The 27,642-nt window shown below is 37.5% G+C and overlaps 1 protein-coding gene across 2 annotated transcripts in view; it reads left to right on the forward strand.

Annotated features, from left to right (window-relative positions):
* The window catches only part of UGGT2 (UDP-glucose glycoprotein glucosyltransferase 2), a 192,698-nt gene that overhangs the window by 14,765 nt on the left and 150,291 nt on the right, over positions 1 to 27,642 (forward strand). For both annotated transcript variants that reach the window (XM_059144382.1, XM_059144383.1), the window contains exons 2-5: positions 4,546 to 4,628; positions 12,269 to 12,399; positions 13,051 to 13,163; positions 22,491 to 22,665. In XM_059144382.1, the coding sequence (XP_059000365.1) occupies positions 4,546 to 4,628; positions 12,269 to 12,399; positions 13,051 to 13,163; positions 22,491 to 22,665 (502 nt within the window). The remainder of the gene's footprint in view (positions 1 to 4,545; positions 4,629 to 12,268; positions 12,400 to 13,050; positions 13,164 to 22,490; positions 22,666 to 27,642) is intronic.

Raw genomic sequence — 27,642 nt, forward strand, 5'->3', positions numbered from 1 at the left:
AAATGCTTCAAAGTATAGAGATAGAGGGAACATTCCTGAACTTCATCAAATCTATCTATGAAAGACCCACAGCAAATATCATCCTCAATGGGAAAAAGCTTGTAGCCTTCCCGTTGAGATCAGGAACACAACAAGGATGCCCACTTTCACCACTCTTGTTCAACATAGTATTAGAAGTTCTAGCAACAGCAATCAGACAACAAAGAGAAATAAAAGGTATCCAAATTGGCAATGAAGAAGTCAAACTCTCTTTCTTTGAAGATGACATGATTCTTTATATGGAAAACCCAAAAGACTCCACCCCTAAACTACTAGAATTCATACAGCAATTCAGCAACATGGCAGGATACAAAGTCAATGTACAGAAATCAGTTGCTTTCTTATACACTAAGAATGAAAATACAGAAAGGGAAATTAGAAAATCGATTCCATTTACTATAGCACCAAGACCCATAAGATACCCGGGAATAAACCTGACCAAAGAGATAAAGGAACTGTACTCGAGGAACTACAGAACACTCGTGAAAGGAATTGAAGACACAAAAAGATGGAAGACCATTCCATGCTCTTGGATCGGAAGAATAAACATTGTTAAAATGTCTATACTGCCTAGAGCAATATATACTTTTAATGCCATTCCGATCAAAATTCCCCTGGTATTTTTCAAAGAGCTGGAGCAAATAATCCAAAAATTTGTATGGAATCAGAAGAGACCCTGAATCGCTAAGGAAATACAAAAATAAAACTAGGGGCATCATGTTACCTGATTTCAAGTGTTACTACAAAGCTCTGATCACCAAGACAGCATGGTACTGGCAAAAAAACAGACACATAGACCAGTGGAACAGAGTAGAGAGCCCAGATATGGCCCTCAACTCTATGGTCAAATAATCTTTGACAAAACAGGAAAAAATATACAGTGGAAATAAGACAGTCTTCAATAAATGGTGCTGGGAAAACTGGGCAGCTATATGTAGAAGAATGAAACTTGACCATTCTCTTACACCGTACACAAAGATAAACTCAAAATGGATAAAAGACCTCAATGTGAGTCAGGAATCCATCAGAATCCTAGAGGAGAACATAGGCAGTAACTTCTTCGATATCAGCCACAGCAATTTCTTTCAAGATATGTCTCCAAAGGCAAAGGAAACAAAAGCGAAGATGAACTTTTGGGACTTCATCAAGATCAAAAGCTTCTGCACAGCAAAGGAAACAGTAAACAAAACAAAGAGGCAACCCATGGAATGGGAGAAGATATTTGCAAATGACAGTACAGACAAAAGGTTGATATCCAGGATCTATAAAGAACTCCTCAAACTCAACACACACAAAACAGATAATCATATTAAAAAATGGTCAGAAGATATGAACAGACACTTCTCCAGTGAAGACATACAAATGGCTATCAGACACATGAAAAAATGTTCATCATCACTAACCATCAGGGAGATTCAAATTAAAACCACATTGAAATACCACCTTACACCAGTTAGAATGGCCAAAATTAGCAAGACCGGCAACAACATGTGTTGGAGAGGATGTGGAGAAAGGGGAACCCTCTCACACTGTTGGTGGGAATGCAAGTTGGTGCTGCCTCTTTGGAAAACAGTGTGGAGATTCCTCAAGAAATTAAAAATAGAGCTTCCCTATGATCCTGCAATTACCCTACTGTATTTACCCCAAAGATACAGATGTAGTAAAAAGAAGGGCCATCTGTACCCCAGTGTTTATAGCAGCAATGGCCACGGTCACCAAACTTTGGAAAGAACCAAGATGCCCTTCAACTGACGAATGGATAAGGAAGATGTGGTCCATATACACTATGGAATATTATGCCTCCATCAAAAAGGATGAATACCCAACCTTTGTATCAATATGGATGGGACTGGAAGAGATTGTGCTGAGTGAAATAAGTCAAGCAGAGAGAGTCAATAATCATATGGTTTCACTTATTTGTGAAACCTTTGTTGAAGGGAGTAAGTGTGGAAAAGGAAGAATTGAGAGTATTGGGGAGATTAAAGGAGCTTGGGAGATAGAGACATCAGAGAAGTGAAAGCTTTCTGTTTGCGGTGCTCCATTTTTTAAAGCATTCTTGGGAATTTCTGTATTTCCTCTCTTGGTCTCTGTCTGTCTTTCTATACATAGAATCCTTCAGTTCAGCCTAGAAATTTGAGTGTTTATTTTGAGCATGCCCCTATGATGGGCGCTGTGTAGGGACCAAAGATGAAGGAGATTATTTCCCCTACCTAAAGAAATTTCTAATTTAGTACTGCTTGCTAGGGATGATTATAGACTGATGGGGCTAGATTTTTCTAACATGTAACTTGTACATCGAAACTGCATTTATTCCACTGGTGTTTCTCTTGACGAAAATATTTTTTGGAATTTTGCTTGTAACTATTGACATGCTCTTTCATACATATAAACCTATCCTCTATGCAAATCACTTTTTCCTCTGGTAGAACTTTTTTGGGGAACACTATTATTTGGAGCTGAATACTATATAAAACAAGTGAACAAATTGGAAATGCTCTTTTTTGGGTCTTTTTTACCTTTTTAAACTTTAGGTGAAGAACTGATTTAGATGATCTGTCAAGGATATTTTCTCTTTTAAAATTAATGACTTACTGGCAAATTGCCCCTGAAAGTAAATTCTAGAAGAGTTCCAAAAGTGCTGAGAGTAGTGGTATATTGAGGGAATGAGCGTGCAGGAATATATTCTCAAGGTGAATACTTGGAAGGATCATACTTAAATGCATAAATTCTGGAATACTCAAGTTTTGCCTGTGGTTGCCTAGTATATGAGCCTGTCTGTAGTTGCAGTCAGTTAAGTATGAAGTGTTGCTCCCCACTTTGTTTAAGATTTGTACCATCCTTGACCTTTACAGGTCACATCCTGTCTATCCCATCATTTCTTCTGCTTTTAGCTTCACCTATTTTTTTAAATGCCATTGAGTGGGACACCATTAATAGTAAGAGTTGTTTATGCATTGCTTTCAGTTCCTGTGCCTGTCATGTTTATGTGGATAAACCAGCTTTTCTCCCTTCCTTTACCCCTTTAGTAACCAGACTCACAAGAATTACCTTGCATGTGTCTTTCATGTCCTCCTATCTACCATTTTTATTAAGCATTATTTAAATTTACCAAGACTAGAAAGATAGGATGGACTAAATTAAATTTACCAGGACTAGAAAGATACAGATAAATTTGTACCATCTGTTTGGCTGTTTCCTTTCTAGTTTAAATAGTTGAATCTACTTGCCTTTGGGTGTCTTGCACTTGGTTTTGTACAGGACTATATTGCCTCTTACTTAATTCATTATTTCTAAAGGTTTTATTTTTTGTTTTTTCCCCATTATTTCCAAAGGTTTTTAAATGGCTTTTTTCATTTTTTCTGACCTATGCCCTCTGGAAAAATCAAAGTGTCTGGGCTTCAAGGCCAAAGACCTAATCTGATAAACCAGCTTCCTATTAATTTTTTCATTAAGGTATTTTCTGTTTTAAATAATAAATATTGTCTACATGAATAAGCAGCTAAATAAAAATAATAGATACTATTGTTTTTTTGAGAGAGTATATGTGAGAGTGAGGGGAGGGGGGGCAGAGGGACAGGGAGAGAGAAAAATCTCAAGCAGGCTCCATCATACCCAGCACAGAGACTGCTGTGCGGCTCAATCCCAAGACCCTGAAATCATGACCTAGCCAAAATCAGGAGTCCAGTGTCTGAACAACTGAGCCATCCACCAAGGCACCCCAATAATAATTTTTTAAAAGTGTTTATACAACCAGTTTTTGTTTGTGAAACATAGGCAGTGTGGGGTTTTTATTTTGTTTTGTTTTTACCTTTATGTAACATTCCCTTCGTTACTGTTAAATTATACTTCTCAATAACTTGCGATGATACGGAGCTAGAGAGTATAATGCTAAGTGAGATAAGTCAGAGAAAAACAAATACCGTATGATTTCACTCATGTGGAATTCAAGAAACAAAAAAAATGAGCAAAGGGAATAAGACACAAACCAAGCAACAGACTCTTAGCTGTTGAGAACAAACTGGTGGTTAGCAGAGGGAAGATGGGGGGGGGAGGGTGAAGTAGGTGATGGGGATGGAGGAAGACACTTAACTGTGATGAGCACTGGGTGTTGTATGGAAGTGTTGAATCACTCTGCTGTATACCTGAAACTAATAGAACACTGTATGTTAGCTATACTGGAACTAAAACAAAACCTTAAAAATTATACTTCTAAGTGGTATTTCACTTGGAGAAATAAAATAAATTATCCATTTTTTAATTATAGCTAAAAATGGGGAAAAGCCAGAAGTAATTTCTCATGCAGTCTTTTCCGGTCACTAGTATATGCTTGTAAGCTGAGAATGATAGCTCACGTCAGAATCGTCAGTTTGTTCGCTTTCTGCATTATAGTAAATGGAAATCAGTCACTTTAAGTTTTGGAGGGTTTTGTTTTAGCCATAAGTTTTCATTTGGTTCTCATTTCATTTTTAATTTCCGTCCATTAACTGATTGCTTTTATTTTAATAGTGAATTTATGGCAGAAGAAAGTAATGAAAAATTTTGGCTGTTTTTGGAAACTGTACAAGAATTAGCAGTTTATAAGCAAACAGGTAGGTGATGTGCATATTATAACTTTAAAAATTTGTATCTATGTGTATACATTATGTGTTTATTGTTTTTAATGTTAAGATTGAAGTGTAAATGCTTAATTGGGTTAGTAGATCTGAATATTTGAAAATATGCTTTAATGGAAATTATTCTGAGCATCCATTTCCAAAAAATAAAGGTTTAATACTTTATTGTAAAAACTCTCACATAATTAGCAGTGTTTGCAGATTGCATTACATCAAAAGGAACTAGAGATTGTGGACTTGTGGCTTTCTTTTTACCTAGACTAATTTGAGATAGTATTAATTTTGCATCTAGTAGTATTGTTGTTTTGGTTTTTTTTTTCCCCCAAAATTACTTTGAAAGAGATTTTTTAATATTTGCCTTTAACAAGTCAGGTAACCTATGTGTCTTCATTTCACTATCTAGAAGATGCAGTTAGTCTTTCCTACTTTTTAAATATATACAAATATATATTACTACATATCTGTATATATGCTTATACCTTTAGAATGAGCAAGTGTTTATTAGTGTGTTTCTGAGAGAAGATCAGTAGATTAAAGACACTGAAATGAGGTTACAGCAGCAGAGGGTAAAAGGTTAATTATTAATTATTGTTAAAAAAGGTTTATTTTTCTGTCTCTATGGAGAATAGAATATTAACATGGAGTTCCTCAAGACGGATTTCTTTAGGCTTGTAGACATGGGGAGAACTTCTTACTATGAAGATTAAATAGTTTAGAGACAACTTACTGTGGTGATTAATTCGATTTTGTTCTTGAATATCAGTGTTAAGAGAAACAACAGTTTTGCTTATTTTAAGTGTTCATTTACTGGACTCCATTTGGCTCAAGTGGCCTCAAAGTTCAGCAATTTTAGGATTTCATGAGATGGATTTAAAAAAATAGAGCAGGCATGCCTTTCATGATATTTTAAACTGAAATATTTTCAAAACCAAGCAATTTGCTCTTTTAGAAAACTTTTCCTGAAAAGCGTCCTTATTATCATTATTTGAGTCACAAGAGGCACTGGGCACGGCTCTAGATGCCGGAAATACAAAGGGGAATAAATGTGATCTGTGCTCCCTGGCCCCACAATATTGTGAAGGGGACAGTGGACAAGCCAGCTCTGCTCCAAGGTGGTTAGAGCTTCAGGGGCCCTGATGACAAGGAAGCGCCTGGGAAAGGGCACCTAGTCAGTACTTGAGAGAGAACAGGACGGCCTTTCCAGTAGTGGTGAGGTTGGAGCTCGGTCTGGAGGACAGCAGCCAGCGGCAGCAGCCAGGGAGAGGGGAGGGGGAAGAGCAGAAGAGACCGCAGTGGGCTCGGCGGGGCAATTTGGACCACTTCGAAGTGGACTGGCAAATCGATTGAGAACTATTATCGGTTGGTTTTGTATTTGTCCTGATAATAATTTCAGTTTTGGTATTTGAGGTAAAAACAGGCTTGGTTAATGTGGAAAGTTCTCACAGTTCAGAAATCCACCTGTACCCCTGGGGATAAAAATATATGTTTATAAAAAAAAAAAATCCACCAAGTTTTGTGGCCCTCACCTAAAACCCTAAATGTAGCTTTCCCAAATGTTTGTCTCGGCACATACTTTCTAGTGTTACTCATTCAGTGCTTTTCTCGAAAATTAGTCTTAGAGATTTTGAACTCTTTAGTTACTTAGATGTGTCCATGTATTTTCCCTAAATGAAATGACATGCCTGGACAATCTGATGGCAGATGATCATTAATAAGTTGGAATATAAGCTTAGGAACACCAAAGCTCTACTTCAAGCATGTGATAAGGAAGTGTGTATTTCAGGGTTGAACCTAAAAGAAATCCTATTAAAGAAGAATTACCAACACTGAAAATAGAATTCCATTAGAATTACTTATCATGGCAAGGGTCAAAAGCGTATGCTGCTTCATCACTGTTGCTGTTAGGTGTAGGAGAGGATTCTGTATGTGAGGAGTTAAATATGTCAGCAGCTGTCAGATTTACTGAATTTACTTCAAGATACTATCCTAGAAGAAACATTTTAAATCCTCAGTTACTTACAGTTTTTTAGGTTGTTGAATTTCCATGAAACCCTGTAAATAGTCTTTCCTGAAGAATAATTCTGATGATCTACTTGCCTTAAAAAGTTGTAAATATTGAAGATTTAACTTCTTGAATTCAGGTGCTAGTTTCATGCCATTTCATGAGAATATTTTATGTGTTAGGAAAATTAAGACCTTTTACATATTGAATTGTCTGGTTTTTTCATCCATTTCACATGGTTCTGCCAGAGTTATGTATTTCTTGGTTCTTCAAGATTTAAGCGGTATATTAGCTAACCTGTGAGTCTTGTGTGGGGAGTTAGAAATGTCAGCCAAGGGTTACCTAATTCCAGAGTCCCGGTGTGTTTTTACTTCCCAATGTGTTCCACATTGAAACTAATTCTCAAAATCCTTGAAGATTTTAACGGTTTTTACACAAGTTGCTTATGTATTTTATTGGGAAGATTTTTGGAAAATGTTATGACATTTCTCAGTTACATATAACTGAAAACCAGATTTGGATAGAAGGACGATTGCAGTTTGGATATGTCACATGTGAAATGCTTGTCAAATACCCAAGTGAAGATATCCCATAAGCTGATACATGTGTGGGGGATTTAGGTGGTCAAAATCTGGGCTAAGAGGTAGGATTTGGGAGTTATCAGCACTAAGAGGGTAATTGAAGGTATAGGGAGGAGGTATAGAAGGAGAAGAAAACAGGTCCCAAAGGCAGAACCCTGAAGAACACCAATGTTTAAGAACTAACCGGAAGAAGAATGCACAGTAGAGACAGGAGGAGCACTCACAGAGGTGGGTGAAAACCTGGCGAGTGTGATGTCATGGAAGCCGGGGAAGATGGAGTGGTAAATTGGTGGATGTTATCACATACTATAGACAGAGCAAATAATGTGAATACTAAGGTTTTAACAACAGAAAAAGTACTGGTGATTTAGCTAGCAGTTTCACTGGTATAGTTATCAAAACTATGATAGGTTGAGGCATAAGTCGAGGCTGGAAGTGAAGAGTATTGTTAAGTCTTTCCAGATGGACTGTGAAGCATGAAAAGATGCTCATCGTCCCTCCTTACCAGGAAAATAGAAATCAAAACTATGATGAGCTGTCACCTCCAGTCAGAATGGCTAAAATTAATGAAAAGAAACAACAGGTGTTGGTGAGGATGTGGAGAAAGGGGAATCCTCTTACACTGTTGGTGGGAATGCACACTGGTGCAGCCACTCTGGAAAATAGTGAGAATCCCAAGAAGGTTCCACATCCAGTGCAGAGCCTGATGTGCGGCTCGGTCTTGTGACCCTCGGATTATTATAAACATCCAACTCCTGATTTCATAATCAGGATGTTTAACTGACTGAGCCACCCAGGTGCCCCTAAATTGAGTTATTTTAAAACATCAACTAAAGGAGTCCAGTGCTTCCATCTTGTGATTGAGGTGATCTTGCAAGTTAAGCCTAAATTATAGAATCTAAATCCCTGAACCCTACATCCATCTCTACATTAGAGACCTTAACAGTGACTGGTAACAAAACTTAGTATCTGTTATCAGGCACAACTCACACTTGTTTCTGTTGACTCTCTGTTTTCATGGATGACTGATCCCTGTTTGACTGATACAGTCTTAGTTATGCTATGCATTAATTTGGGCTATTTTTTTGTTGGCCCTGTAGCTTTTACAACTTTTTAAAGATCAGTTTTTAAGATTGTATCTCTTCTCTGACCTGTGCTGCTTTTACTTAGGTGAGTCTTACATACATTTTTTTTTTTTTTTTTTTTTTTATTCTTGAGGGAAACGCAACCATAACTGTCTGAGAAATCACCTATAGTTTAAGAAGTAGGAGTGAATGAGCACCCACCTATTCTATGTAACTCCTTGGGAGTACTACATTAGAATGTCTTATGGCCTAGAAGGAAGAGAACTATTCATTTCTCTAACATCAATTCCATAAAGGTATTGAAGACCGATGGGGTGTGCCAGGAGCAAAAAGGTACAGTTGAAAGCCTAGAGAAGATTCCTGCCTTTACAACTTATAGCTTAATGGGAGGGCCAGCATTAAAAAATTTACAGATAATTTTTTATTAGTTTTGAGACTTGAGATAGTATGGACCTGTCAGAGTTTATAACAGGATCTGGACTGGGGAGGTTGGGGAAAACTCTTTCCAAAACAAATGACACTTAAGCTGAGGTTTGCTGAACAGGAGTTGGCTGAGAATCCTTTTGCATTTCACAGCAGAGGAGTGGCGTGTGAAGGCCCAGAGTTGTTAGCCGCCTCTCTCTGGGTATTTTCTCTTCGTCCTTAGAAGCAGTAATGAGTTGGCCGATGGCCTTTCCTCCCCTCGTCACTGTCTGATTTGGATCATCCCTATTCTTAGTCTTTTGTATTCGTAAGTATACATGAGCTTCTACTGCGTGCTCTGTTGGCTTCAGTGGTTTTCTTTTTTCCCCAGCTCCCATTTATGAAGAATCACCGAGCTTACTCTACTTTCCAGTTAATTTCTCCTTTGTCACAGTTTGGTTCCTGGTGTGCTTTTCTGCATCGCTGGAGCGTGCAGGATTTACATAGTCTTTTGTAAATCTCAACTCCTCCATTTAGTATTGTTTTTACAGTTAAGTATGTTCAGAGCTCACCATCAAACTCTATGCTGCAGTTCCTCTAACTATTTCTTGGTTAGGTAAAGCTTGCTCCCTCATTGATGCCTAATGAATAACTCCTAGGAATAATGGCCTTGAGTTCCTCACATATAGGACTGTGTATGCATGAATTTTATATTTAAGATTTTTAACTTTAGAGTCCCGTATTTTTATTAGAAAATGTTGCAGTGCTAACCATTCTTAATCTTCATTCTTAGACATGTAGACCCATTGTTCCTTTTAATTCCGGAGAGTTTTCTGTTCATTCTCCTCTGTTCCTTTGATTTCCTGCCTTAGGGATACAATTATACATACCGTAGCTCTCCTTTGCCAGACTTCTGAATCTGTCATTTACTCTTAAATTGCTTTTTCATCTTCTTGTATTCTTTTTGTTTCATTTTCTTCACATTTTCCCTGTATATTCTCTGTTTGTTTTTCCTGATTCTTTTTACTTTTATGTTAGTTTAGTTTAGTTTTACGTTAGTCTGTATTTTCCGATATTTTCTTGTTTTTTCCTTAGCTCTTTCAGAACAGTTTGCATACCCCCTGTTTTTTAGTTCTCTCATTCTTGAGCTTTTTTATCCAGAACTTTAAAGGGGCTGAAGTTTTTTTTATCCTACTTGCAAGCTTAAAACTTAGCTTCCCACAGTTTTAAGGCTCAAACATAAGGCATGAGATAGAGAGCCCTGGATCAGAATTGAAAGACTTTCTAACTGACCAAGGGAAATCTCCCAAGTGGGCCACAGCTCTCTTCTCAGCCATGACCCATTACAGTAATTTTTGAGGCTTTTCACTGTCCTGTTTGAAAGGATCTAAGGTTGGTGTGATAGACTGTAGGAATTGTTCAATAATAAGGTGGTTGTAATTCTGCATTCTGTACTCTACCCTCTCCTCTGCCAGCCAAGCCAATGTTCTAATGACTTTCTGACCTTCTGACCTTCTGTCCATAGTGGTAACAGGTTTCCTTCCTTTTTCACTGTGTGCACGTGTGCGTGTCTATAGCTCTTGTCTGAAGACGGTCAAACCTTATCCTAATCCAAGAAAGGTCTTTGTACTTGTCACAGTGGATTGGACTTGAAGATGACAAAAGCACTGATGGGAAAGTCCCCTTGCATGGAGAAGAGTTAACAACTAAGACCTCATTTGGATAAATGCCTCTGAATCTACTGCCCAGTTTTTGATCTGTAACCTCGTCCTTATTTTCTTTTCAATAATAGGCAACAAAGTCAAGGACCATTTATTGTCTGATTGACCATAAAATTTTATAACTATGTTCACTATCAGCTTACAAGGACTTCCTCTAAATTCTGTAAATTGACCCATGAGGCTGGGTCTTTTCTCCTCTAAAAATCTGTGTATTCATCAGCATTCCATCTCTGGGTCAGATCTGTCGAGTACTGTGAAGGTTCTGAGATTTTACCATTTCCAAGCTAACAGATTAGTTTCATGGATGTGGACAGAAGACCTGAAAGCCCTAGATGAGAGATGGAGGACTTTCTTACTCAAAGAAAAAGCAGCATCCACCATGTTTACATATGTTCGCTGGTTTCCTGAGCCCTGATTCCCACAGGACACCATAGGGAGCCAGGTAACACCTGAATGAATGGGCTGTAGTAAGGAGAGGAGCCAAGGGTCAAGAGCCCAGCAGCTTTTGAACAAGTAGTAGACACTGTAGCAATCAACAAACAGTCCAGTGTTCCTCACCACCCCCAACATATCTCCTTCCCTGCAGCGCTCTTTTCCTCTCCCTCCTCCCCCACCTCCCAAGAGAGTGTCTGTGGTTACACATCCCTTTTGTCCTCCCTTTTCACAGCCAGGAACTGTGATCTGTGGATAAAGATCAGAGTCTAGGGGCGCCTGGGTGGCTCGGTGGGTTAAGCCGCTGCCTTCGGCTCAGGTCATGATCTCAGGGTCCTGGGATCAAGTACCGCATCGGGCTCTCTGCTCAGCAGGGAGCCGGCTTCCCTCTCTCTCTCTCTGCCTGCCTCTCCATTTACTTGTGATTTCTCTCTGTCAAATAAATACATAAAATCTTAAAAAAAAAAAAAAAGATCAGAGTCTACCCTAGTTGTGCTCTTTTAACTACGTTTCTTCTGTCATTTGATAACTTAGTACCAGGGAGTAAAGGAGAGAGGAAATGACCAGGGCATGTCCATGGGCCAGCTTTCAGGGGCTGATACCAGCTGGCTCCAGAGCTGCAGTGCTGGTACCCGACCACCTCTGGCTGCCAGGGGCAACAGTGCAGACAATAATTATACCCCAGGTGGTGTAGAGAAAAGGAAAGGACAAAAAATAGATGGTTCCTTCCCTGCTTTCCCCATGAGTGTCACCGGGCCCTCTTCAGCTCTTGGCTTCTGTTCTCCGGGACTGTTCCCAGCCAAATGATCTCCAGCTCCCCAGGGCTGTCCAAGAGTTCTTACACTCTAGGATTTATCCTTCTCTTTGGTGTGTTCAGGAACTTTGCAGAGGGGTTTAGAGGAGGGAATCAGCAGTTCAGGTTATTGTATATAAGAAGACATTTATTCTGTCTCCTAAAGCATTCTGGATACACTAATTGCTTTTGGCTATGTGTGTTAAATCTGAGTTGTATTTATTTATACATGGCATTTAAAATTCAGTCATTTTTAACTGTTTTGTGCTGTTCTTAGTCTCCTCTTAAATCATAGGTAGGTCCTGAATCTTATCCTTGTGTTATAACCCACAGCCTTGGGGTGAAATAGTCTGATATCCTGGCCCCTCCCAAATAGATTTTAGTGGTAGAATTATTTTCACCTAGAATGATAGCACTTGATTATACCTCACTGGTGCATCCAAATGAAGTTAATGAACAAGATCTTGATTTTCCGTTTTTCTCCAACACCACCCATAACCAAACTTAAGATTTGATGGTATTGTTAGCTTTACAGTAGAGCTTTGCCAATGTGTTGAAAATGAAAATAACATCCTTTTCTTTTTTTTTTTTTTTGTATAGAATCAGCTTATTCTTATTACAACTTAATCCTGAAGAAAGCTGGACAATTCTTAGACAATTTGCATATCAACCTCTTAAAGTTTGCTTTCTCAATAAGAGCATACTCACCAACTATTCAGATGTTTCAACAGGTATGTAAAAGCACCCAAACCTATAGTTGACAAAGAAGCATGCTGGTACTGTGCATGAATCTTAATGTGAATATCTTTGGTTCAAAAGGATCTACAGAAGGCTCACCTGGGTGGCAGGTTAAACATCTGCCAGGTCATGATCCCAGGGTCCTGGGATCCAATCCCTTATTGGGCCCCTTACTCAGCGGGGAGCCTTCTCTCCCTTTGTTGCTCCCCATCATTGTGCACTCGCTGACAAATAAATAAAATCTTTGGGGGAAAAAAAAAATCTGTAGACTTGGAATACCTGCTTCCATAGCCTATCATTGATTGTATTATCATTGTCAATCGATTATAATTGAATACATTTTATAATTTTATAGTTATTTGGAATAAGGAAATTATAAGGACAAATAATTATTGAAAGTAATGAAAATTTTAATTTGGCATTTTTTGGTGGCATTTTTCAGTGACTTTGAAGCATGTTCTACTATAAAGTTGGTTTTGTTAAAAAGTATTTGACTCGGCCTGCACGTAGATCTTCTTTACTTTAATTAGAGCAATAACTTAACAGTAGTTGATGAGTTATTTCAATCAAAGGAATATATGAGTTTTAAAGATCATATTGTAATTATCAGCTACTGTAGCTAAATATAACCTCTGAAATCTTAGATTGCAGCTGATGAGCCCCCACCAGACGGCTGTGATGCATTTGTGGTTATCCATAAAAAACACACCTGTAAAATTAATGAGCTCAAAAAGCTGCTGAAGAAGGCTACTTCAAGGTAAGTTCATGATAGCCTGTAGTGAAAGAAATGGTTTATAAAAAGAGATGAGGGTTGAAATAGCAGAAATTGCTTATAAAAATTTTTCATAATGAAGATAATGCTTATTGAAAAACTGAATCTCCTGAGTTGGTAGTTCAAGTCCTTTTCTAAAATGAACGAATGTTTTCAGTATTTTGTCTCATTAGCTTTTGATTTTAGAATATAAATTTTATCAAAATACCATAAAATACATTAAATGTTTTATATAATCATAGATTGTTTTTTCAAATAAACACACAAAGCTGGATTTATTTGGACTCTATCTCTTTAAATATAAACTGAATTTAAAACTTGGAAATAGGGCGCCTGGGTGGCTCAGTGGTTAAGCCGCTGCCTTCGGCTCAGGTCATGATCTCAGGGTCCTGGGATCGAGTCCCGCATCGGGCTCTCTGCTCAGCAGGGAGCCTGCTTCCTCCTCTCTCTCTCTCTGTCTGCCTCTCTGCCTACTTGTGATCTCTCTCTGTCAAATAAATACATAAAATCAAAAAAATAAATAAATAAATAAATAAATAAAAAATAAAACTTGGAAATAAAAATTAATAATATAAACAGTAATACAGAGTATAAAGTTGCCTTGTTATAATGTATGATTAAAAACATTTTTACTTCTTCCAAGTATTTAATATAAATAGATATGGGCAGTCAGAAGAAAATTATTAGTAGTACCGGTATATATGTCTGATTTATTTATACTTTAAAAAGTTTTAGTTGTTTCTCTAATTTTGAAAGAGTTCTTTATATATTAAACAGTAACATATACTTAGTAATTCATCTCAGTACTTCTCTTTTTTTGTTGTAAACCTTTTAAAATATTTTCTTGCATTTTATATTAATTTTAATATACAGAGGCCTCTTTAATTTCATGTTGCCCAAATTTTCTTTTATGTGTGTGTGTTTATATACTTAGTTTTTTCCAAACCTGAGCGAGAGATTTTAACTATTATTTTCCAGTAGCTTTCCTAAAGCTTTTCTTTTCATTTTACCTTAAACTTTTAATCCATGTAAGTTATTGTTATCAAAGGAAAGGATCCTATCAGACCTTTTTTCCCTTCAGGTGATTTGTCGATTATATATTCATTATATTTATGTTATGCTCTATTTCAAAACTGTCCTGTACATTAACTGTTTCTCGTAGCAGTGCCATGCTGTTTTAGTATTTATTGTTTTATAATATATTCTGATATTTCACAGTACAAAATTTCATTGCTACTTTATTTCCTCCAAATATTTTTTGGCTTTGCAGTTACTGATGCTCTCAAATTAACATTAGAGTTCTTTTTCTTCTGCCAAATTGCCTCCTAAAAAACCTTGGTGGAATTTGTTAGAATTATGGTAAACCTGCTGGTTAATTTAAAAACAATTTAAATCTTTACTAACAGATGACATTGTATGTCTTCTGTTCATACCTTTTCATTTACTTAACATTTAAAAATGTTTAAGTTTTGTAGTCTTACATTTTTAAAATCATAAATAACTTATTTTATCTGTTATTTATTAAAATGTAGTACAAAGTTTTTCTCATTGGACATACTGTGTATTGTAATACATATTAAAATATTGTACCATCTTTGCATTTGTTAATGCTGTGGGATATCTTCTGTTAAACTAAGATTGCTTATGTTTTAAGATTCATGCTTCTATTTTAATAGATGAGATTAGCTATTTAAATAATAAATGCCACTTTTTAAAAGTCATTTAGCTTCATATAGTGAATTAGGCAACCATGTTATTTCTGTAAATTCTGTTCTTGTACATATATATATTAAAGAAAAGTATGTCATAGAAATGATCACTTCCTTTTTGTTTAAATATAGCAACTTATTTCTCAAAGGAGTTTGATCCATGTGTTTTAATACTTTTATGCATTTTATATCCATTAAGCTTCTGTGAAAAGTACCCCCTGCTATGTTTAGGGGTGTCTGCATTGAATTTTTGTTTAATTTTTATTAAGTATAGCTGATACACAACATTGTATATGTTTCAAGTGCACAACATAGTAATTCAACAGTTCCTGTAATTTCTGCAGTGCTCACCAAAAGTGTAGTTGTCCTCTGTCACCATACAACATTATTACAGTATTATTGGCTTCATTCCTTATGCTGTACTTTTTATCTCTGTGACTAATTTTATAACTAAAAGTTTGTATCTCCTTAATCCCCTTCACCTATTTTGCCTATTCCCCACCCCCACCCCCATTCTTCTCTGGGAACCACTAGTTCTCTGTATTTATCAGTTTCTGGGTTTTTTTGTTGTTGTTGTTTATTCACTTATTTTATTAAATTTATTTTGTTTAGATTCCACATATAAGTAAAATCATATATTTGTCTTTCTCTGTCTTATTTCACTTAACACCCCTGGGTCCATCCATGTCATCACTAATGGCAATTCCTTTATAGCTTTTTTGCCCCCTTTGTAGTTTTTGTAGATCAACTGTGAAATTGTTAGCCCTTGTGCATTTTTTTTTCTTTTCCTAGTGCATTTTTAAAATGTGATTTTTGGTAACTTTTAAAATTACTTATTTTTGATGGCTGACTTTATAAGTTTCTTAAATATTGACTATTTAAGTATTAAATATAAAATTAAGATTAAAGAGAGGTTAACATCAAGCTTTCGGGAGAGGCCACTTGTAGTGGGCCCTGTGAGCTTTGCGCGTTCTTGGTCTGATGAATACATCGTGGAAGACCCTGACTGTTCTTTACCTGAGCCATTTCTCAGGGTTGTGTTTGTAGCAGGCAACCTGGAGGACTGAGATGATTTTCCCTTTGGAAAGAAGAGCAGGCTTGTTTACTGCTTGCTCTAAAACAGTGGTTCCCCAAGTATAGTGTCCCTCAGCTACAACATACACCCACTATTTGTGTAGTATCCATTTAGGTCCGTATTTTTCCCATCTCATCCCTCCCACCAAGAAATGATAAAAACCTAATAACTTAATGTTTTGTAAGTAGGATAAAGTCAAACCTTAGATCTTTTACAGTTTTTTTTTTTTCTTTTAAGATTCTACTTATTTATCCATCAGAGAGGGAGAGAGCACATAAGCAGGGGGAGCAGCAGGCAGAGGGAGAGGGAGAAGTGGGCTCCCCACCGAGCAGGGAACCCAAGGCAGGGCCTGATCCCAGGACCCCAAGACCACGACCTGAGCCAAAGGCTGAAGCTTAACCAACTGACCCATTCAGGCACCCCATCTTTTACAGTTCTTAATAGTTTTAGAAACAAGGGTGAGATGTTGACAGATATATGGCTTTCTGGAAGAGGAAGGACAGGGGCCACATGGTTAGAGGAAGACAAAAGCTCAACACTTCAAATTTTGTCCCACTGCTCTCTTTGGCTCCTCCTGCCGTTTTGTACTACTCTGTTCCTGGGGGGGTGAGAGCAATTTTCTGACAACTTGCTGTAGCCTCTGTGACAGCTCCTTGATAGATGTTCCTGCAGGAAAGAGCGCCCAAGCTCAACTGACAGGGTTTGGAAGGTGTTCACAATGAGCAAGGCTTTAATATGATGTCTGGGCCATTTCGATGAAGTTTTTTTATTTCGGCTTCCGTGACTGAATTCCGTTTGGCACTGATACTGTGTGTTTATACTGTGAATGCTGTGACCGCTCAGAGTCTCAAGGGAGACCACCACATGTCCCGTCTGTTCCCAGGTGAACGACATACAATCTCAGGAGAGAAAGTTGAGCTAGAATCCCGTTAGCGTCTGAGTGGCTGCTGGAATACCCAGAGGCAGTTTCGAGTAGATCAGCACCACCTGCCTGCCTGTCATCAAGTATACTCCTTTTTGAAAAGCTGCTCTTAGGGGCTCTTAAGCTCTTACTGAAACTGAAGGCCTAACCCAGCTGAAGAGCCTTGTGACTCTAACATCTGATGGTTTGTATTTCGGCGTCCGCTAAGTAGGATTCAGTGACTGACAAGATAGAGGGACCCAACAAGTCTCTCCAATCAATTGAAAATGGCATATTCAAGAGCATAGTTGTTTTGACTTAGCATGATCTTGGATTTACGTGGGAAGGTGGTAGCTACCCTTTGGGCAAACCACGTGCCCTATTCCACTACCTCAAGTAAAGTTTCTGGCTCAGTGGGGCCCTCAGTCCACAGTGGTTTCCCTAAATGACTGGGCTGCGTTACTGGTACGTTCAGCTAAGTTAAAGCTGATGGCATCTTTAGGCGGCCCTTACTGTTCCGTCAAGCCACAGCTATGCAACACGAAAAGTAGGTGTGGTCACTGCATTCAGTGGGCAGAATTCAAGGTGGTACTCCTATCCCTGACTAGTCTCTGACCTCCTTGGTGAAAATTATTACATTTATACTGACTCTTGGATTGTTCCCAGTGGCCTACCCGTCTAGTCTGCCACTTGGAAGACCACCAACTGGCAGAGCAAAGGCACCACTCTTCAGGGCTGTAGCCTCTGAAAATAAATTGCTGCCCATCTGCCAGTGTGAGTTATTTCTGTAAACACACAGTGTTAGGCCCATTCTTTTAGTCTGAGTTAAATCAAGCTGCTTACACTATAAACATAATACCTTGGAACACAACATTATGGCCAAAACAGGTAGAATGATTTGTCCGTTCCCTACCTCCTGTTCAAAGATCTGTGCTCTGAATCTGCCCTAAAACTTGACAGATATTATATATTTAAGTACATATATGATTATGTATTTGGGAGAACATGTCAGCAATCATCACTATCTTAAGTAAGTATAACTTGCTCCCCCTGCCCTCAACAAGGATAATAAACTATTAAGGAATACTTTTTTGGAAATTGGGATGGTGAGAATCATAGAAAAGAAAGGCAACTTTGGTGCCCTTAATGTGTTATGATTTTTTTTTTTTAAAGATTTTATTTATTAATTTGACAGAGAGAAATCACAAGTAGACGGAGAGGCAGCCAGAGAGAGAGAGAGGGAAGCAGGCTCCCTGCTGAGCAGAGAGCCCGATATGGGACTCGATCCCAGGACCCTAAGATCATGATCTGAGCCGAAGGCAGCGGCTTAACCCACTGAACCACCCAGGCGCCCCTGTGTTATGATTTTTAAAAGAGGAAAAAATAAACCAAGTGTTCCGCTCAACCAAAGGGAGAAGAAGAAATAACATGAATGTAAAAAGTAACAGAATTGCTCTTTCCTTTGTTTTAATTGGTCATTTCTTTAAAGAAAAAAAACCTAAAAATCTAACCTGGAAGATATGAAAGCTGAAATTTTAGGAATGAGAAAGAAAATTTAGAAATGAGAAACATCTGTAGAGGGGAAAAAAATTAAAATATGTTACTGTAAATACATATGCAAATACATAAGTCACTTGCTTAAAAAAAGAATAACTGCTATGGACAAATATCCATAGGTCGTAAGCCAAGGATTATGTGTCTAAAGGTCACAAAAAGAAAGAAAAATGTATAAATGCTATATATAGCTTCTCTCAGACTGGGGAATTGGTTTTGCCCTACCTACAAGCCAATAAGCGTGACTTCGACTGTTTCACGGATGCTGGCAGAAGACAGGAGGCTCTTGAGTCAGAAGCATAGAACTGTCCCCTTCACAGCCACAGCAGCATGAACATTCGCCTGCTTGCACTGGTTCCTGTATCTCCACATTCTCCTGGGGTGAAAAGGGGCCCCCAAGAACACTGCATGAGCAGCTGGGGTGCATCACAGCTGAAGGACACGGAGCTTGGGAACCTAGGACTTCTAACAAGCAGTAAGCAACCTGCTCTTTGTCCCAGAGGGAGGCCTTAACAGACCCCGCAAAGTCTCCTGCAAACCTGACAGATGGCCTGTCATAGTCTTGACGTACCCAGAAAGACAGTCAGTGGCTGTGGCAGAATGCCTCTCCCAACAGTCCATCCCTGGGCCTAATAAATTCTTGATCAAACTCAGATTTTTGTGACTGCGCTTCTCATCAGCCATTCTTTTGTCTCATGAAGCGTTTAATGAAGGCCACTGTCAACGGGACTCCACTGGGGCATCCATCTGTAGGCTTAGCTGCAACCATGCCCCCAGGGTTCCAGATTCAGCCGACTGTGAATAAGTCCCAGGGAGACTAGTGTGTCCCATGTCAGACAGATGGGATGTCATCTAACATCAGTCTGTTATCCCTTAAAACCTGCACAAGGGAGTTTATACCTTCCTGATCTTTGCTGTTCTGCAGATATTCATTGGGGACAATAAATGGGCCAAAAAAGCAAGCCCTTCCCCCACCCCGTGGAATCATTCTGTGCCTGCTTTTCCCAAATACAAGCATAAAACCAGAAAGTGGCACATATCACTCCAGTTCCAAAATTGTTAGACTCGTGCCTGGGAGCTGCAGCCTCCGTCTTCACATCGCGGCACCCAAGGCTGCTCCGGGCACGGAAATACACCAGTTTGCGTCATTCAGATGAAGTTGTGCCGGCCTGCATATTTACGTGTGAATTGGGGGCGTGGGGAGACCTACAATCAGGAGACCTTTGTCTCTGGAAAATCTACTTCTTTCTTATAATTTTTCCTTTGATTTTTGACCTAAAGATTTATCTACTAGCACTGTTTCATCAGCGGCCTTTCCAGTTACTAACAATAATAAATTATTTGAAAATAGTTTCTTTCAGACAGTATTAAAATGTAAGATATCCTGTATAAATTATGAAATGCATTTCTACATTACTGATTTGATAGAAATCAGTATTTTTAATAATCCATTTGACCTAGTGCCATTTGAGTTCCACGGTAGCCATTAAAATTAATGAAATGATTTTAATAATTTCATCTGGTTTGATTTCTTCTTAGTTTTTAAATGAAGTATGATTTTAGCATTATTTTTGTGTTTATTAATAGGATCCTGTGAAGAATGGCAACTAATTCTGTTTCTCTTGTTTTGCACATTTTTGTCTCATCTGTTGCAGAAGAGATTAATCATGAACTCAGCTTTTACTTGGGGCTAAAATTTTGTTTGTTTCATGTTTCAAGTATCCAAACATTGACAGTAATATTTTTAAAATCTTAGCTTACAGTAAATGTTAATTATGAAAGTGGATGATGGGGCACCTGGGTGGCTCAACCATCTGCCTTTGGCTCAGGTCATGACCCCAGGGTTCTGGGATTGAGCCCCTCATGGGGCTCCCTGCTCAGTGTGGCATCTTCTTGCTCTCCCACTGCCGCCATCCCCTCCCTGCTCACACTCTCTTTCTCTCTCAAAATCTTTAATAATAATAATGAAAGTGGATGAATGTGTAGAACTTAAAAAGAAGTTTATTAACAGAAGGTGGGTGAGTGTGCATGCTTACTATGACAGCCAAATTATAAATCACTGTAAAGATGTTGAACTCATGTAATCTTATAAATCTGAAATAAACACAGTACTCCATGTCAATGTCGAGAAATATGACACATTTGAAGCCAGTAATTAGTGGAAGTTTTCATTATTCTGTTAGAGGTATTGAGCCCTTGATTGATTATGATTTAAAGTAAGTCAATAACTAGGAACAATAGTAATTTAGCCAGTTTTTAAATGTAAAAGCTAACTTATTTTCATTGGTGATCCTTGTTCTGTAATTAGAATATAAATTTGAATTTCTCTAGTAGAAGATAAAATTTATACATGTACAACTTTCCAGTCATATCAGGAAGCTGAAAAATCAGTTGTTATTTACCATAGTTTATTGTAGAAAGTCTAAATTTATCATGAATATTCTAGAAATGTTTCTCTATAAAATAACAGTGGTTATCACCAAACCATTTTATCAATTTCTATTTAGCTCAAATAAGTAATAGAATTTTACTTTTGAATTTTTCATATTTAATATCATGCCTCTTGATAAAAAGATTCCATTTTCATTTTATATTTTGATTTTGAGAATTTTTTTTCCCTTACTCTGTGCAGGTTAAATTAACTACTATAGGAGAATTTAAAAATGTAAAGAAAATATGCCTGCAAAGTAATTTGCTTTACACGCAAAACAATATAATAAACATAATAAGATTATAATATAAACATACTATAAATTTTTTAGTTATGTCAATAAGTAAAAATCCTATACACATCTAGTATATGAAACCTGAGGGAATAAATAAAATGATCTAATAATTGTGTTCATCTGAGTATAGAACTTGTCCCTTTAATTTTTTGAGGAATTTTATGTTAATTTATACCGAAAGGACATGTTCCCAATGTATTAAGTTTAAGCATTAAGAATTAATACAATGTGTACATACAGCAAATTATAAGATTCTTTTTTACTCCAGACTTCTAGAACTTCTCCCCAGAGTCAACCAGTGCTATCAAGTTTTTGTGTATCCTTTTGGAAATAAGGTGTATATAGTCATAATTACATGGACAAATACCCCCTACTCTCATCATTTTTTAAAAAAATATTTGAGCAAGAATGAGAGCAAATTGAGGGGTAGAGGAAGAAGCAGGCCTACCCCCTCAAGAAGCCTGATGCGGAACTCGATCCCAGGACTCTGCGACCGTGACTTGAGCTAAAGGCAGACGCTTAACTGACTGAGCCACCCAAGCACCTTCCCTGCTTCGATCGCTAATGGTGGTTTACCATCCAACATTTGATTCCTTTTTTCCCTGACAGTATATAGTTTAATATAAGGGGATTTTGGCAAGAATGAGAGAAGAATGATTCTTGAGCTTCAAGCATGTGCTTTAATGCTCTGCTAGACAATTTTTAAGTCATTTTGGTAAATCTTTAGGACACTCCTAAAAGGTAGTGAGAATACCTCCTTTTGAACAGATAAAGAAATAGGCCCAAGAGAGATCAAATCCCTGGCTCAGAGTCACATAGCTAGTAATCGAACTAGAACTTGAATCCAACTCTGCCTACTTTCAAACCCCACAGTCTTTTCATGGGTATGTGGTAGTTTTGTTGTTCATGTCCCTGTCCCTCTCCCCTTTTTTCGTATTTGTTACTTAAAGATAACAAATGACTAAAAGGTTATAGATATCTGAATTCATTAAATAAAAGTCACCTCTCAACACCTTTTTATTATTAACTTCATTATCTTGTTTTTCTTTCTACCTTGTAAGTCGTTAAAAGATGTGGGTTTAGGATTCCGTAGACAGGAGTGGAAATCCTGGCTTTCTTTGATTTCACCCTGGATATTTAACTTGTCTGAGCCTCAGGAATCTTAAAAGTTTAAATGATAGTAATTACCTAAAGGAATTGGTGGGAAAAGAGACTGTACTGATATGTGTAAAGAATCTTTATAAATAAATAAATGTGTTTTGTTTCCATTTTAGGCTGAGCCTACATTTTGTGTAGAGATTACTTAAAATATTAATAAAAAATGTTTGTGTTTTGTTTCCATTTTAGGCCCAGACCTTATCTGTTTAAGGGTGATCATAAATTTCCTACAAACAAAGAGAACTTACCAGTGACTATACTCTATGCTGAAATTGGTACCAGAGCATTTAGTAAATTTCACAAAGTATTGTCTGAAAAAGCTCAAAATGGGAAAATTCTGTATGTTCTTCGGCATTATATTCAGGTACAGTATTATCCAAGATTATTTTGTATATAAAAATTATGTTTGATAATTTCCTTACTAGGTTTTACATAATTTCCACCTGAACAGTTAAAGATTTTTTAAAATTAACATACCTATCAAATGTGAATTTTCTATGGAAAAATATATGGGGATTCTGTATCTTGTTGATACTCCTCTCTCTTCAGATTCCTTCTTAAATCTGAAACAGATTTAAAACTTGGATAAAAAACAAAACGATATGTTTATAATATTTGCTAGGATTCATAAATAGAGGGTTTTTTTGGTTTGTTTTTTGAGAGAGAGGGAGAGTGTGTGAGCATGGGGGAGAAGGGGTAAAGTGAGAGGGAGAGGGAGATTCTTAAGCAGACTCCATGCGCAGCACAGAGCCCGAGCCCATGACCCTGAGGTCATGACCCAAACTGAAATCGAGAGTCAGATGCTTAATCACCTGAGCCACCCAGGCGCACCCCCTTAAATACAATTATTATTATCCTTTAAAGATTTTACTTATTTGACAGACAGAGAGATAGCGAGAGAGAGCATGAGTGGGGAGGAGAGGGAGAAGAAGCAGGCTCCCTGCTGAGCAGGGGTCCCAACGCAGGGCTCCATCCCAGGACCCTGGGATCATGAGTTGAGCCGAAGACAGACAGACACTTAACCAACTGAGCCACCCATTCGCCCCATAAATACAATTATTTTTGATGAAAAAGTATTATGGTGAGGAAATCTAATTTAATTGTTATGGTATATATTAGTTCGAAGGGTGAAGCATGGTAATGGGAATGCTATTAACTATTTCTTTAGTGGACCATAGTATTCAAGTTTCTGATCGAATACATTGTATTCTCACTCTCCCAACCTCTCATTTCTGTCACACTCTGTTACAGTATTCTGGTCTAATCACTATAGTATCCATTGCTGTATCTCAAGTTTTCTTTCTTTCATACCTCCACACCATTCCCCCGACCCCACGCAGCCCAATTCACGCAAATACACTAGAATGAATGTTAGAGAAGGACTTTGCTTTTTTTTACCACTATATTCCCAACATGGAAAGAGTGTTTTATGTTGAAATACTCGTTATTTGCATATTAATGTTTAAGATAATAAAAGCATCCCAAATATACTTGTTAATTGCCTATCCATATTCTTTACCTGTTTTTAAATTGGATTATTTGGGTTTCTCTTTTTCTTTTTTTTTTTAAGATTTTATTTATTATTTGACAGAGATCACAAGTAGGCAGAGAGGAAGGCAGAGAGAGAGGGGGAAGCAGGTTCCCTCCTGAGCAGAGAGCCCGATGCGGGGCTCGATCCCGGGACCCTGGGATCATGACCTGAGCCAAAGGCAGAGGCTTTAACCCACTGAGCCACTCATGTGCCCCTGGGTTTCTCTTTTACTTACCTGCAGGTTTTGAAATATATGTTCTGAATACTAATCTTTTCTTCTATACTTTGCAAGCATCTTCTACAATATTTCTGGTCTTCTGGTATTAAAACGAATTATTTATGACATCTTTGGTTCAGTGCAAGTAATATTGTGATGTCAGACTTATCCAACCTTTCTTTTTTTTTTTTTTTTTAAAGATTTTATTTATTCATTTGACAGAGAGAGATCACAGTAGACAGAGAGGCAGGCAGAGAGAGAGAGGGAAGCAGGCTCCCCGCTGAGCAGAGTGCCCGACGCGGGACTCGATCCCAGGACCCTGAGATCATGACCTGAGCCGAAGGCAGCGGCTTAATCCACTGAGCCACCCAGACACCCCCAACCTTTCTTTAGTGATTCCCTTCACGATGTCATAAAGACATTCTCATGTATTTTCTTGTAATAATTAAAATGCTATTTTTTGGGTTTTGGTTTTTAATTTATCTGGAATTTATTTGAATATGCTGCAGGCTGGAGATACAATTCTAGTTTCTCCATATGAAAATTATTGGTCACCACATAATTTATTGAACAGTTAAGTCTTTATTCTAAACCATCATATACCAAGTTTTCATATAGACATGTATGTTTTTATATTCTATTCTTTTCCAATAATGTCTCCTTTACACAAATATATTTCAGTTGCAAGAGCTGTAAATTCTAAAGCAGTCTTGACAAAGAACAAAGCTAGAGGCATCATGCTTCCTGATTTTAAACTACATTACAGGGGTGCCTGGGTGGCTCAGTGAGTTAAAGCCTCTGCCTTTGACTCAGGTAATGGTTCCAGGATCCTGGGATCAAGCCCAGCATTAGGCTGTCTGCTCAGTGGGGAGCCTGCTTCCTCCTCTCTCTCTCTCTCTGCCTGCCTCTCTGCCTACTTGTGATCTCTGTCAAGTAAATACATTTTTTAAAAAACTGAATTACAAAACTGTAGTATTAAAACAAATATTTTTGGTATTGGCATAGAACTATGTAGATCAGTGGAATAGAGAGCCAAGAAATAAACCCATGCATAAACTGTCAACTAATATTCAACAAGGGAGCAAAACATACTCAGTTAAATGGTGCTGGAAAAACTGGATAACCACATGCAAAAGAATGGAACTAGCCCCCTATTTGACAACACTCATAAAAATTAACTTGAATTGGATTAAGGATTTAAATATAAAATATGAAATCATGAAACTCCTAGAAGAAAACCTAAGGAAAAAGCCCCTTATCAGCGGTCTTAGCAGCGATTTTTTGGATTTGATGCCAAAAGCAAAGGCATCAAAAGCAAAAATGAAGTACAATAAAATAGAAAAGAAAAAATAAAGTAGGACTACCTCAAACTAAAAAGCGTCTGCACAGCAAAGGAAGCTGTTAACAAAATCGAAGGCAATGTATGGAATGGGAGAAAATATTTGTAAATCATATATCTGATAAGGGGTTAATATCTGAAATACATAAGGACTTCAGGCAACTCAGTAGTAAAAAATGTAGTCTGATGAAAAGAATGGACAGAGATTGAATAGACATTTTTCCAATGGAGACTTACAAGTGGCCAGCAAGTACATGAAAAGGCATTCGACATCACAAACCAGGAAATGTAAATAGAAACCACAATAATGAGGTACCACCTCAGACTTGTTAGAATTGCTGTTATCAAAAAGACAGGTGTAAGAGGATGTGGAGGAAAGGGAATATTTTTGCACCTTTGATGAGAGAGGGAATTGGTACAGCCACTATAGAAAACAATATGGGGGTACCTCAAAAATGTTTAAAAAGAACCACTGTATGATCTGGTATTTCTGCTTCTGGGTATATATCCAAAGGAAACAAATACTAACTTGAAAATCTATCTGGGGGTCCCATGTTCATTGCAGCATTACCTACCATAATGTAGACATGGGAACAGACCCCATGCTCAGTGGTGGATAAATGGATTGAGAAAATGTGGTGTGTGTATACAGTGGAATAGTACTCATCCTTTAAAGGGAAAGAAATCCTGCCATTTGTGACAGTTATGGATGGACTCTTGAGGGCATTATGTTAATTGAAAGAAATCGGACAGAGAAAGATAAATACTGTAATGATGTCACTTACATTTGGAACCTAAAAAACAACCAGACTCCTAGAAAATGGGAGGTGGTGTTGATGGGTGAAGGTGGTTGGAAAGTACAGACTTCCAGCTACAAGTTCTGGGGTGACCTAATACTACTGTGCTGCATTTTTGCAAGTTGCTAAGAGAATAGATCTTTAAAGTACTTATCACAAGAAAAAATACTGAGGTTTGGATGTTAACTAAACTTAATGTGGTCATTGTTTCATATAGTCTTGATCAAATCATTATGTTGTACGCCTTAAACTAAGTGTTTATGTCAATTATACCAGAGTAGGAATGGAAGTGGGAGATCAAATTATTGTTTATCTTTTTAAAAATGTCCCCCCAGTGATTCTAATGTGCCCTACAGGGGGAGATATGATCATCTGTCAAGAAATCAGTATCCCAAGTTATTTTTTATAGAATGTGACCATTAAATAAACTATGAACACATACTAGCCAACTATCTGGGCACTTTGTCACATCAAATTATAGCCTTCTTAATGAACAATGTATTGTATATTCAAAATAGGTATATTTTAAATCTGGTCAACATGTAATTCTAATAAAATAAACTTATTTTTGCTACCTTCGGAACAGGTATTTCTTCTTTTGGAAAGAAGAAATAGAAAAATGAAGAAAGAGTCTTCTCACCAGTTGATTTAGTCTACAAGCATTTTTGGTTTGCAAATCCAAACTTATTAGACTACAGTTCACATTTTATATTAATACATTTTCAAATGGAGTCCGTAAATATGAATTTAATAAACATTTATCTTTATTCCTGAGGAGCTAATAATATTTCAGAATTGATAATGGAAATTGGTTATTTGAAATTGCATTTCTTTTATGAACTATAACAAAATATGTAGACTTGGAGCTTTGCTTCTCTACCAGCTGATTGTCGTTTTGGTGGATTGTCAAATGGATTTTTAAATTGAGCTGTATGAAATTGAAAACTCTAAAATATTTTCACCTTTTTCAGATGACCATAATTATAAGCAGCTCAGTTCCCTTGTGTTATCTTTCATTATAGCATGTGCCTGAGAAATTAGCAAATTACATTTTCACGTGGGCAGCAGTGTTAAATATTTCTCTGCATATCTGAAACTAATTCTTGTATCATCTTATTTGGAAATAGAACAGCCCAGGAATAGTCACTCTGGTCATCTGCTTATTTTTAAGGTTGGAGGCAGGGGAGCTACGGAGGAAAGAAGAGAATAAAAAGAAAAAAAAAACCCTATTGACAAAGGTTCTCCTTCCCTCCAATCTCTGCCTCTTCCGCTATCATGTGTAGGATCGTAAAACTGCCCTCTTGCAAACTGGAGTAAGCACAGATGCACACCATGTTCCAGGGAGTTCGCAAGGCGCTAGGTTAAACCAGTTTCCTAAGCCATGAAAGAATGTGCCAAATGATGATGACTGTGCCAAATTGATAAGAATTTCCATCTGGAAGCTAGAAAGAACCTTA

The sequence above is a fragment of the Mustela lutreola genome, chromosome 13 (assembly GCF_030435805.1).
Source record: "Mustela lutreola isolate mMusLut2 chromosome 13, mMusLut2.pri, whole genome shotgun sequence".
Taxonomy (NCBI): Eukaryota; Metazoa; Chordata; class Mammalia; order Carnivora; family Mustelidae; genus Mustela; species Mustela lutreola.